Below are 14,469 nucleotides of genomic sequence, written 5' to 3'. Positions count from 1 at the left end.
TATATATACACACACAGACATATACATATATACACATGTACATAATTCATACTCTCTGTCCTTATTCATTCCCGTCGCCACCCCGCCATACATGAAATGAAAACCCCCTCCCCCCGCATGTGCACAAGGTAGTGCTAGGAAAAGACAACAAAGGCCACATTCGTTCACACTCAGTCTCTAGCTGTTGTGTATAATGCACCGAAACCACAGCTCCCTTTCCACATCCAGGCCCCACAAAACTTTCCATGGTTTACCCCAAACGCTTCACATGCCCTGGTTCAATCCACTGACAGCACATCAACCCCGGTATACCACATTGTTCCAATTCACTCTATTCCTTCCACGTCTTTCACCCTCCTGCATGTTCAGGCCATGATCATTCAAAATCTTTTTCACTCCAGCTTTCCACCTCCAATTTCGTCTCCCACTTCTCCTCGTTCCCTCCACCTCTGACACATATATTGTCTTTGTCAATCTTTTCTCACTCATTCTCTCCATGTGACCAAACCATTTCAAAACACCCTCTTCTGCTCTTTCAACCACACTCTTTTTATTACCACACATCTCTCTTACCCTTATGTTAATTACTTGATCAAACCACCTCACACCACATATTGTCCTTAAACATCTCATTTCCAGCACATCCACCCTCCTGCGCACAACTCTATCTATAGCCCACGCTTTGCAACCATATAACATTGTTGGAACCACTATTCCTTCAAACATAGCCATTTTTGCTTTCCAAGATAACGTTTTATTTATATCTATTTATTTATTTTGCTTTATCGCTGTCTCCCGCATTAGCGAGGTAGCGCAAGGAAACAGACGAAAGAATGGCCCAACTCACCCACATACACATGTACATACATACATGTCCACACATGCACAATATACATACCTATACATCTCAATGTACACATATATATACACACACAGACATATACATATATACACATGTACATAATTCAAACTGTCTGCCTTTATTTGTTCCCATCGCCACCTCGCCACACATGGAATAACAACCCCCTCCCCCTCATGTGTGTGAGGTAGCGCTAGCAAAAACACCAAAGGCCCCATTCGTTCACACTCAGTCTCGAGCTGTCATGCAATAATACACCGAAACCACAGCTCCCTTTCCACATCCAGGCCCCACATGCTTTGCATGGTTTACCCCAGACGCTTCACATGCCCTGGTTCAATCCATTGACAGCACGTTGACCCCAGTATACCACATCGTTCCAATTCACTCTATTCCTTGCACGCCTTTCACCCTCCTGCATGTTCAGGCCCCGATCATTCAAAATCTTTTTCACTCCATCTTTCCACCTCCAATTTGGTCTCCCACTCCTCCTCGTTCCCTCCACCTCTGACACATATATCCTCTTGGTCAATCTTTCCCCACTCATTCTCTCCATGTGACCAAACCATTTCAAAACACCCTCTTCTGCTCTTTCAACCACACTCTTTTTATTTCCACACATCTCTCTCACCCTCACATTACTTACTCGATCAAACCACCTCACACCACAAATTGACCTCAAACATCTCATTTCCAGCACATCCACCCTCCTGCGCACAACTCTATCCATAGCCCACGCCTTGCAACCATACAACATTGTTGGAACCACTATTCCTTCAAACATACCCATTTTTGCTTTCCGAGATAATGTTCTTGACTTCCAAACATTCTTCAAGGCTCCGAGAATTTTCGCCCCCTCCCCCACCCTATGATTCACTTCCGCTTCCATGGTTCCATCCGCTGCCAGATCCATTCCCAGATATCTAAAACACTTCACTTCCTCCAGCTTTTCTCTATTCAAACTTACCTCCCAATTGACTTGACCCTCAACCCTACTGTACCTAATAACCTTGCTCTTAATCACGTTTACTCTTAACTTTCTTCTTTCACACACTTTACCAAACTCAGTCACCAGCTTCTGCAGTTTCTCACATGAATCAGCCACCAGCGCTGTATCATCAGCGAACAACAACTGACTCACTTCCCAAGCTCTCTCATCCACAACAGACTTCATACTTGCCCCTCTTTCCAAAACTCTTGCATTCACCTCCCTAACAACGCCATCCATAAACAAATTAAACAACCATGGAGACATCACACACCCCTGCCGCAAACCTACATTCACTGAGAACCAATCACTTTCCTCTCTTCCTACACGTACACATGCCTTACATCCTCGATAAAAACTTTTCACTGCTTCTAACAACTTGCCTCCCACACCATATATTCTTAATACCTTCCAAAAAAATTTTTTTTTTAAAAAAAAAAATTAAATTTTTTTAAATTTTAAAAAATTTTTTTTAAAATTTTTTTTTTTGGGGGTTTTTTTTTTTTTTTTTTTTTTAAAATTTTTTTTTTTTTTTTTTTAAAAAAATTTTTTTTTAAAAAAAAAAAAAATTTTAAATAAAAATTTATTTTTAAAAAAAAAAAAAAAAACCACAGCTCCCTTTCCACATCCAGGCCCCACAAAAACTTTCCATGGTTTACCCCAAACCTTCACATGCCCTGGTTCAATCCACTGACAGCACTCAACTATATAATATATTTATTTTTTTTATTTTGCTTTGTCGCTGTCTCCCGCGTTTGCGAGGTAGCGCAAGGAAACAGACGAAAGAAATGGCCCAACCCACCCCCATACACAATGTATACACACACACACACGTCCACACACACAAATATACATACCTATACATCTCAATGTACACATATATATACATACACAGACAAATACATATATACCCATGCACACAATTCACACTGTCTGCCCCCATTCACTCCCATCGCCACCTCGCCACACATGGAATACCATCCCCCTCCCCCCTCATGTGTGCGAGGTAGCACTAGGAAAAGACAACAAAGGCCCCATTCGTTCACACTCAGTCTCTAGCTGCCACGCAATAATGCCCGAAACCACAGCTCCCTTTCCACATCCAGGCCCCACACAACTTTCCATGGTTTACCCCAGACACTTCACATGCCCTGATTCAATCCACTGACAGCACGTCAACCCCGGTATACCACATCGATCCAATTCACTCTATTCCTTGCCCTCCTTTCACCCTCCTGCATGTTCAAGCCCCGATCACACAAAATCTTTTTCACTCCATCTTTCCACCTCCAATTTGGTCTCCCACTTCTCCTCATTCCCTCCACCTCCAACACATATATCCTCTTGGTCAATCTTTCCTCACTCATTCTCTCCATGTGCCCAAACCATTTCAAAACACCCTCTTCTGCTCTCTCAACCACGCTCTTTTTATTTCCACACATCTCTCTTACCCTCACATTACTTACTCGATCAAACCACCTCACACCACACATTGTCCTCAAACATCTCATTTCCAGCACATCCACCCTCCTGCGCACAACTCTATCCATTGCCCATGCCTCGCAACCATACAACATTGTTGGAACCACTATTCCTTCAAACATACCCATTTTTGCTTTCCGAGATAATGTTCTCGTCTTCCACACATTCTTCAAGGCTCCCAGGATTTTCGCCCCCTCCCCCACCCTATGATTCACTTCCGCTTCCATGGTTCCATCCGCTGCCAGATCCACTCCCAGATATCTAAAACACTTTACTTCCTCCAGTTTTTCTCCATTCAAACTAACCTCCCAATTGACTTGACCCTCAACCCTACTGTACCTAATAACCTTGCGCTTATTCACATTTACTCTTAACTTTCTTCTTTCACACACTTTACCAAACTCAGTCACCAGCTTCTGCAGTTTCTCACATGAATCAGCCACCAGCGCTGTATCATCAACGAACAACAACTGACTCACTTCCCAAGCTCTCTCATCCACAACAGACTTCATACTTGCCCCTCTTTCCAAAACTCTTGCATTCACCTCCCTAACAACCCCATCCATAAACAAATTAAACAACCATGGAGACATCACACACCCCTGCCGCAAACCTACATTCACTGAGAACCAATCACTTTCCTCTCTTCCTACACGTACACATGCCTTACATCCTCGATAAAAGCTTTTCACTGCTTCTGACAACTTGCCTCCCACACCATATATTCTCAGTACCTTCCACAGAGCATCTCTATCAACTCTATCATATGCCTTCTCCAGATCCATAAATGCTACATACAAATCCATTTGCTTTTCTAAGTATTTCTCACATACATTCTTCAAAGCAAACACCTGATCCACACATCCTCTACCAATTCTGAAACCACACTGCTCTTCCCCAATCTGATGCTCTGTACATGCCTTCACCCTCTCAATCAATACCCTCCCATATAATTTACCAGGAATACTCAACAAACTTATACCTCTGTAATTTGAGCACTCACTCTTATCCCCTTTGCCTTTGTACAATGGCACTATGCACGCATTCCGCCAATCCTCAGGCACCTCACCATGAGTCATTCATACATTAAATAACCTTACCAACCAGTCAACAATACAGTCACCCCCTTTTTTAATAAATTCCACTGCAATACCATCCAATACCATATATATAGATATATACCATATATATAGATATATATATAACGCGGGAGACAGCGACAAAGTATAATAAATATAAAAAAATAAATATATATATATATATATATATATATATATATATATATATATATATACCTCGCAAACGCGGGAGACAGCGACAAAGCAAAAAAAAAAAAATGTATATACATGAAGCTGGTGACTGAGTTTGGTAAAGTGTGTGGAAGAAGAAAGTTAAGAGTAAATGTGAATAAGAGCAAGGTTATTAGGTACAGTAGGGTTGAGGGTCAAGTCAATTGGGAGGTGAGTTTGAATGGAGAAAAACTGGAGGAAGTGAAGTGTTTTAGATATCTGGGAGTGGATCTGACAGCGGATGGAACCATGGAAGCGGAAGTGGATCATAGGGTGGGGGAGGGGGCGAAAATTCTGGGGGCCTTGAAGAATGTGTGGAAGTCAAGAACATTATCTCGGAAAGCAAAAATGGGTATGTTTGAAGGAATAGTGGTTCCAACAATGTTGTATGGTTGCGAGGCGTGGGCTATGGATAGAGTTGTGCGCAGGAGGATGGATGTGCTGGAAATGAGATGTTTGAGGACAATGTGTGGTGTGAGGTGGTTTGATCGAGTGAGTAACGTAAGGGTAAGAGAGATGTGTGGAAATAAAAAGAGCGTGGTTGAGAGAGCAGAAGAGGGTGTTTTGAAGTGGTTTGGGCACATGGAGAGAATGAGTGAGGAAAGATTGACCAAGAGGATATATGTGTCGGAGGTGGAGGGAACGAGGAGAAGAGGGAGACCAAATTGAGGTGGAAAGATGGAGTGAAAAAGATTTTGTGTGATCGGGGCCTGAACATGCAGAAAGGGTGAAAGGAGGGCAAGGAATAGAGTGAATTGGAGCGATGTGGTATACCGGGGTTGACGTGCTGTCAGTGGATTGAATCAAGGCATGTGAAGCGTCTGGGGTAAACCATGGAAAGCTGTGTATGTGTGTATATTTGCGTGTGTGGACATATGTATATACATGTGTATGGGGGGGGGGGTTGGGCCATTTCTTTCGTCTGTTTCCTTGCGCTACCTCGCAAATGCGGGAGACAGCGACAAAGTATAATAAAAAAAAATAATAACATGCTTATGTGGGTGGGTTGGGCCATTCTTTCGTCTGTTTCCTCGTGGTACCTTACTAATGCGGGAGACAAAGTATAATGAATAAATAAATATAAAAATATATATTCATATTTTTGCTCATAATCTTTTTTGCTGTCTTGCAAGGAAACAGATAGAAGAATGGCCCAACCCACCCATATACACTTGTATATACATTAATGCCCACACAAGCACATATACATACCTATACATTTCAACGTATACAAACATATACATCTTTCTTTCTTTCATACTATTCGCCATTTCTCGCATTAGTGAGGTAGCATTAAGAACAGAGGACTGGGCCTTTGAGGGAATATCCTCACCTGGCCCCCTTCTCTGTTCCTTTTTTTGGAAAATTCATACTTACTGCCTTCATCCATTCCCGTTGGCACCCCACCAATCATGATATGGCGCACACACACACACATACACCCGTGTGTGAGGTAGTGCTAGGAAAAGACAACAAAAGCCACATTCGTCCACACTCAGTCTCTAGCTGTCATGTGTAATGCACCAAAATCACAGCTCCCTTTCCACATCCAGGCCCCACAAAACTTTCTATGGTTTACCCCAGATGCTTCAAAACATTTATACAATACATTTTCACTCCACTCATCATTCTAATGTTCAGTATCTACACTTCACTCTACTTATCATTCTAATGTTCAGTATCTATACTTCACTCCATTCATCATCTAATGTTCAATCTTCATTTTTCACTGGATCAAAAATAGTTGTAAAGATTTCACAGAACAACAATGAATCATTTTCAAAACATACCTCAAAGGTGAGTTTATTCTGTTCGCAATCAGAAAAGCTCCACATCTTATCAACCACATTACAAAGGTATTCTTCCACAAAGACAATAACATCCTTGAAAGTAGTCTCAGCAGCTTCTGTACTATGCATTGCTGCATGCTTATCATAACTGAAATATAAACATGTAGGTGAAAAAGATGATAATCGTGACTATAACCATAAATCAATATAATCAAATGACTACCACAAAGATTTCAATTTGAGAGAAAATAGAAAATAAAAATATGTGATGCTAACATTAGCTAAAATTATTCTTCTTGATCTTATATAACATTTTTATGACTAATTACAGTTATAACTGTAAATAGTAATCAAACTTATTCTTTCAAACTACATCACTAAAAACAATTCTAGAGTTTACTATCATTTAATTAGGTTGATAAAGTCCCTTGTTCAAATTAATCTCACTGGAAATACAATAAAAAATACTAATATTCTGTGAATACAAATATACTGTGAATGTTAACGATTTACTATAATACCTGTACTTGAAAAATTAATGAATTTCTTTGATCACCAAACATGTTTCATAATACTGTAACTTGGAAAAAGGTATGCATTCCTATAAATTCAATGCAATTACTTTATCAACATGGACCGAAATCAATGCAAACATTAAAAAAGGAAATTATTTCATCAAAGTGAATTACAGAAGAGTGAGAAGAAATACAAAAGCATAGTACTGCTGACATGACTAAGCAAGCTTAAAATTTTAAGATTATTCAGTTCAAGTTATAGTAGTTAAAAACAAATTTTTAGATTATGTTGGCCAAATGAATATCCTGCATATATACAGTAGAACCTTGGATCTATTTCATATCTAGCAAAATATGAAATATCTTTTCACAAAATTTATGCAAGCAACTCAAAGACTGCTCACCCTCTTAGGGACAATGTGTTTAACTGTAAAGTATCAACCCATAACAAAAATGCCGGTAAACATATATGCATTACACGCATAATCTCACCATATGGGTATATGAAACACCACTGGGCTATTATTTCTTCAGTCCTATAAGCCTGACCTGAAAGACTCTGAAGCAGTGACAAACACTCAAGACCAATACAATAAAACAAAAACCCCAGATACAATTTCATCTCAACATACTTAGCACTTAGTCATTTCCAATGTATTTCATGATCCCATTCGGTACATATGAAATGGGATTATTTTTTTTGCTATTTTCTTTTATTAACTCATTCAAGATATGGCCTGTATAGAGAGCTGCAAACTTCATGTAGCAATCAACACAATGTAACAGTAGCTACAAAAAGTTCAAACGAAATTCTGTAACTTTATGGGTCAATTTATCATCCATAATGATCAGTGGTAATATTTGATGTATACTTTGTCGCTGTCTCCCGCGTTAGTGAGGTAGCGCAAGGAAACAGACAAAAGAAACAGCCCAACCCACCCACATACACATGTATATACATACACGTCCACATACATCTCATCGTATAAATATATATACACACACAGACATATACATATATACACATGTACATAATTCATACCCTCTGTCCTTATTCATTCCCGTCGCCACCCCGCCATACATGAAATGAAAACCCCCTCCCCCCACATGTGCACAAGGTAGTGCTAGGAAAAGACAACAAAGGCCACATTCGTTCACACTCAGTCTCTAGCTGTTGTGTATAATGCACCGAAACCACAGCTCCCTTTCCACATCCAGGCCCCACAAAACTTTCCATGGTTTACCCCAAACGCTTCACATGCCCTGGTTCAATCCACTGACAGCACATCAACCCCGGTATACCACATTGTTCCAATTCACTCTATTCCTTCCACGTCTTTCACCCTCCTGCATGTTCAGGCCATGATCACTCAAAATCTTTTTCACTCCAGCTTTCCACCTCCAATTTCGTCTCCCACTTCTCCTCGTTCCCTCCACCTCTGACACATATATTGTCTTTGTCAATCTTTTCTCACTCATTCTCTCCATGTGACCAAACCATTTCAAAACACCCTCTTCTGCTCTTTCAACCACACTCTTTTTATTACCACACATCTCTCTTACCCTTATGTTAATTACTTGATCAAACCACCTCACACCACATATTGTCCTTAAACATCTCATTTCCAGCACATCCACCCTCCTGCGCACAACTCTATCTATAGCCCACGCTTTGCAACCATATAACATTGTTGGAACCACTATTCCTTCAAACATAGCCATTTTTGCTTTCCAAGATAACGTTTTATTTATATCTATTTATTTATTTTGCTTTATCGCTGTCTCCCGCATTAGCGAGGTAGCGCAAGGAAACAGACGAAAGAATGGCCCAACTCACCCACATACACATGTACATACATACATGTCCACACATGCACAATATACATACCTATACATCTCAATGTACACATATATATACACACACAGACATATACATATATACACATGTACATAATTCAAACTGTCTGCCTTTATTTGTTCCCATCGCCACCTCGCCACACATGGAATAACAACCCCCTCCCCCTCATGTGTGTGAGGTAGCGCTAGGAAAAACACCAAAGGCCCCATTCGTTCACACTCAGTCTCGAGCTGTCATGCAATAATACACCGAAACCACAGCTCCCTTTCCACATCCAGGCCCCACATGCTTTGCATGGTTTACCCCAGACGCTTCACATGCCCTGGTTCAATCCATTGACAGCACGTTGACCCCAGTATACCACATCGTTCCAATTCACTCTATTCCTTGCACGCCTTTCACCCTCCTGCATGTTCAGACCCCGATCACTCAAAATCTTTTTCACTCCATCTTTCCACCTCCAATTTGGTCTCCCACTCCTCCTCGTTCCCTCCACCTCTGACACATATATCCTCTTGGTCAATCTTTCCCCACTCATTCTCTCCATGTGACCAAACCATTTCAAAACACCCTCTTCTGCTCTCTCAACCACGCTCTTTTTATTTCCACACATCTCTCTCACCCTCACATTACTTACTCGATCAAACCACCTCACACCACAAATTGACCTCAAACATCTCATTTCCAGCACATCCACCCTCCTGCGCACAACTCTATCCATAGCCCACGCCTTGCAACCATACAACATTGTTGGAACCACTATTCCTTCAAACATACCCATTTTTGCTTTCCGAGATAATGTTCTTGACTTCCAAACATTCTTCAAGGCTCCGAGAATTTTCGCCCCCTCCCCCACCCTATGATTCACTTCCGCTTCCATGGTTCCATCCGCTGCCAGATCCATTCCCAGATATCTAAAACACTTCACTTCCTCCAGCTTTTCTCCATTCAAACTTACCTCCCAATTGACTTGACCCTCAACCCTACTGTACCTAATAACCTTGCTCTTATTCACGTTTACTCTTAACTTTCTTCTTTCACACACTTTACCAAACTCAGTCACCAGCTTCTGCAGTTTCTCACATGAATCAGCCACCAGCGCTGTATCATCAGCGAACAACAACTGACTCACTTCCCAAGCTCTCTCATCCACAACAGACTTCATACTTGCCCCTCTTTCCAAAACTCTTGCATTCACCTCCCTAACAACCCCATCCATAAACAAATTAAACAACCATGGAGACATCACACACCCCTGCCGCAAACCTACATTCACTGAGAACCAATCACTTTCCTCTCTTCCTACACGTACACATGCCTTACATCCTCGATAAAAACTTTTCACTGCTTCTAACAACTTGCCTCCCACACCATATATTCTTAATACCTTCCACAGAGCATCTCTATCAACTCTATCATATGCCTTCTCCAGATCCATAAATGCTACATACAAATCCATTTGTTTTTCTAAGTATTTCTCGCATACATTCTTCAAAGCAAACACCTGATCCACACATCCTCTACCACTTCTGAAACCACACTGCTCTTCCCCAATCTGATGCTCTGTACATGCCTTCACCCTCTCAATCAATACCCTCCCATATAATTCACCAGGAATACTCAGCAAACTTATACCTCTGTAATTTGAGCACTCACTCTTATCCCCTTTGCCTTTGTACAATGGCACTATGCAAGCATTCCGCCAATCCTCAGGCACCTCACCATGAATCATACATACATTAAATAACCTTACCAACCAGTCAATAATACAGTCACCCCCTTTTTTAATAAATTCCACTGCAATACCATCCAAACCTGCTGCCTTGCCGGCTTTCATCTTCCGCAAAGCTTTTACTACCTCTTCTCTGTTTACCAAATCATTTTCCCTAGCCCTTTCACTTTGCACACCACCTCGACCAAAACACCCTATATCTGCCACTCTATCATCAAACACATTCAACAAACCTTCAAAATACTCACTCCATCTCCTTCTCACATCACCACTACTTGTTATCACCTCCCCATTTGTGCCCTTCACTGAAGTTCCCATTTGCTCCCTTGTCTTACGCACTTTATTTACCTCTGGGCACTTTATTTACCTCCTTCCAGAACATCTTTTTATTCTCCCTAAAATTTAATGATACTCTCTCACCCCAACTCTCATTTGCCCTCTTTTTCATCTCTTGCACCTTTCTCTTGACCTGTCTCTTTCTTTTATACATCTCCCACTCAATTGCATTTTTTCCCTGCAAAAATCGTTCAAATGCCTCTCTCTTCTCTTTCACTAATAATCTTACTTCTTCATCCCACCACTCACTACCCTTTCTAATCAACTCACCTCCCACTCTTCTCATGCCACAAGCATCTTTTGCGCAATCCATCACTGATTCCCTAAATACATCCCATTCCTCCCCCACTCCCCTTACTTCCATTGTTCTCACCTTTTATGTTTACAAAAATATAAAAGCAAACTAGATGCTTACTGACTAGATTTCAAGTCACACATTGTCTCTTATATGGTGCATATTGCTGGTTCTGGTACTGTTTACTGAATATCAATCAATTCTAATTTGGACTAACAGAAAAGTTTCTTCATCCAAAAGGTCAGGTTCTATTGTATATGATGAATGCATTAAAAATACAGGAAAAGAAGAGCAGTATTTATTTTTTACATACCTAAGGCTTGAAAAAATTTAATCATCTCATTTTAAAAGCTAGTGTTTAAGGCTTAAAGATAATATAACTTGGATAAATAAGGCAAAGTGTTTCATTCTTGAAAAGTAACACTGTCCTAAAAAATCTTGACATATGCTTGCCATTCGCAAATTAATCTAAGTAACATTAAAAAACTTTTTCCTATTTCCAATGATAAGTAGGCTTTAACTATACAAAAAGAAAAGAATGTACAAATATGAAGTTGACCAATCAATCAGTCACAAGTAAGAATATAGCCAGAAGCATAATAATTTCCCGACAATCATATCTATGCATCTGAATGCCCTCAACCATTATAAAATAATACCAGCATTAAGAAAACTGCATTCTGAATAATCAATAAGCATTAAATTTTTCCTTCATATTAGTCTGCCATTACTGCCTTAGCAAGGCAGCGCCAGGCGTTAACTAAGAAATACTGACCTCAAAAATAATAAAGTAAAACAGTAAACTTGTGAATAAAAAGAATAACCAAAATCAAGGATTCTGTAACCTTCCATTCCATGCCTATGCATCTGAATGCTCTTACATCATAAAATAAAATGAAATTATGAGAATTGCAATTTCAAGGGTTAATACCCAAAACTTCTACCTAATCAAAATAAAAACAACTAATCAAATCTGAAATGGTTCTTCTAAGGGCACCAATTATCACTCAGACTTATGCTTCACTGAGACCACAAACAAACCTAAGTAATCCTGAATGATAAAAACACTCTAAAGATTGTGCTGAATGCTAACACCATGCCATGTTCAAGTGGCTGAATCATTCATGGTTAAACACTAAACTCCAGTTTGGAGCCCATAGTAGTGGACAAGAAATTGGAGCCATGTGATCAATATTGCAGGAAAAAATAAAGATAACTCATCTTTCCACTGTGCCAAGTTATCAATAATAATAGCAATAACACCAAGTTTGTGCATATTGTAAAAACATGACAGGTAAGTAGTGACCTTAAAGTTTAAAATGTAGAGTAGAACTTCTGACTTACTTTAGCAAGGGTAAAGCTTATATGCAAAGGTCTGAATGACCATATTGCTAAAACAAAAAACCTTCTAAAGCATGATATGGCACTGGAGCAATCTAAGTGCCTCCTGCTTGGTCTGGGAAATGAAGAGATATTTGAAGCCAAAAGTAACACCTTCTCTACAATATTATTTTCTCTTTTCCAGAAGCCTTAACAAATTCTCACCCTTGACTCCACTAGATAATGCCATAAAGCCTCTGGAAATAAAAACATCGTTACCTAGGCTTTGTTGAACTAAGAGCATGGCAGGAGCTTTCATTCTCTTAAAATTTATCAGGAGCTTTCATTCATTTAAAATCTAACTGTAGAATAAAAGTACAATATAGTTCATATCAAAATTACTGATTCTTAAAAGCAACAACCTATTGAAAATTAGTGGCTAGTTTCGTATATTGCTTCATCAAATAACTTTATAGACATCAATGATTCTATCCTTGAAACACTCTAAACTGTCTAAACTTTCCTTCTTTATGTCAAAGGCTCCAGTCATGATCAAAAGCACTCATCACGGCTAGGCCTAGAATGAAAAAAGTAAAGAAAGCAGAGAAATCCTGAAGTTTCAAAGGTTCTGAAAACCTATCTTACAAAAAGTAGTAAATCAAAATTGTCTGGAAAAATATGAGCACATAAAGACTTCTGAATCTAAGTGCTGAAGAGGAGGAGATACATAACACAACAGTTCACCCCTGAGGTAATACTGGCATGAAGCAATCACATATTGCAGTGGCCTGCTAAGTACTACATGTTCTAGCTTAAGATGAAGACATACAAACAGCACTATATATGGCAAACAAAATATTTTTCTTGCTGGAAAGATCAAACCCGTGATGTCAACCATACAAATATTTCTGCTTCAGGGAAACAAATACTGCATAACATGAAGTTTTCACATATCAGTCATACCAAAAAGTTAAATGAAAAGGACACTACAATCTCTGAGCTCATTTTTGTAGTTCTAAGAAGACACTCCTCCTATTTCCTTGCTCCCTGTGGCAATCATAATTCTTGTGCAATTCAAAGTCAGCAGGACAGTAATTCATCAAAGCCAACATACAAGTTAAATTTTATATTATTATTTTTATTATACTTTGTCGCTGTCTCCCGCGTTTGCGAGGTAGCGCAAGGAAACAGACGAAAGAAATGGCCCAACCCCCCCCATACACATGTGTATACATACGTCCACACACGCAAATATACATACCTACACAGCTTTCCATGGTTTACCCCAGACGCTTCACATGCCTTGATTTAATCCACTGACAGCACGTCAACCCCGGTATACCACATCGCTCCAATTCACTCTATTCCTTGCCCTCCTTTCACCCTCCTGCATGTTCAGGCCCCGATCACACAAAATCTTTTTCACTCCATCTTTCCACCTCCAATTTGGTCTCCCTCTTCTCCTCGTTCCCTCCACCTCCGACAATATATCCTCTTCGTCAATCTTTCCTCACTCATTCTCTCCATGTGCCCAAACCACTTCAAAACACCCTCTTCTGCTCTCTCAACCACGCTCTTTTTATTTCCACACATCTCTCTTACCCTTACGTTACTCACTCGATCAAACCACCTCACACCACACATTGTCCTCAAACATCTCATTTCCAGCACATCCATCCTCCTGCGCACAACTCTATCCATAGCCCACGCCTCGCAACCATACAACATTGTTGGAACCACTATTCCTTCAAACATACCCATTTTTGCTTTCCGAGATAATGTTCTCGACTTCCACACATTCTTCAAGGCCCCCAGAATTTTCGCCCCCTCCCCCACCCTATGATCCACTTCCGCTTCCATGGTTCCATCCGCTGCCAGATCCACTCCCAGATATCTAAAACACTTCACTTCCTCCAGTTTTTCTCCATTCAAACTCACCTCCCAATTGACTTGACTCTCAACCCTACTGTACCTAATAACCTTGCTCTTATTCACATTTACTCTT

The 14,469-nt window shown here is 40.1% G+C and overlaps 2 protein-coding genes across 3 annotated transcripts in view; one reads left to right on the top strand and one right to left on the bottom strand.

Moving 5' to 3' along the window:
* Positions 1 to 14,469, bottom strand: part of Itpr (Inositol 1,4,5,-trisphosphate receptor) — a 266,291-nt gene that overhangs the window by 174,495 nt on the left and 77,327 nt on the right. The window contains exon 19 of the mRNA XM_071662011.1: positions 6,409 to 6,556. Within this exon, the coding sequence (XP_071518112.1) occupies positions 6,409 to 6,556 (148 nt within the window). The remainder of the gene's footprint in view (positions 1 to 6,408; positions 6,557 to 14,469) is intronic.
* Positions 1 to 14,469, top strand: part of LOC139748689 (prolyl endopeptidase) — a 245,071-nt gene that overhangs the window by 218,164 nt on the left and 12,438 nt on the right. The window lies entirely within an intron of this gene.

This window comes from Panulirus ornatus, chromosome 5 (genome assembly GCF_036320965.1).
Source record: "Panulirus ornatus isolate Po-2019 chromosome 5, ASM3632096v1, whole genome shotgun sequence".
Lineage (NCBI taxonomy): Eukaryota > Metazoa > Arthropoda > Malacostraca > Decapoda > Palinuridae > Panulirus > Panulirus ornatus.
The sequence above is the reverse complement of the archived record's forward strand: the minus strand, read 5'-3'. Positions and strand labels throughout refer to the sequence as shown.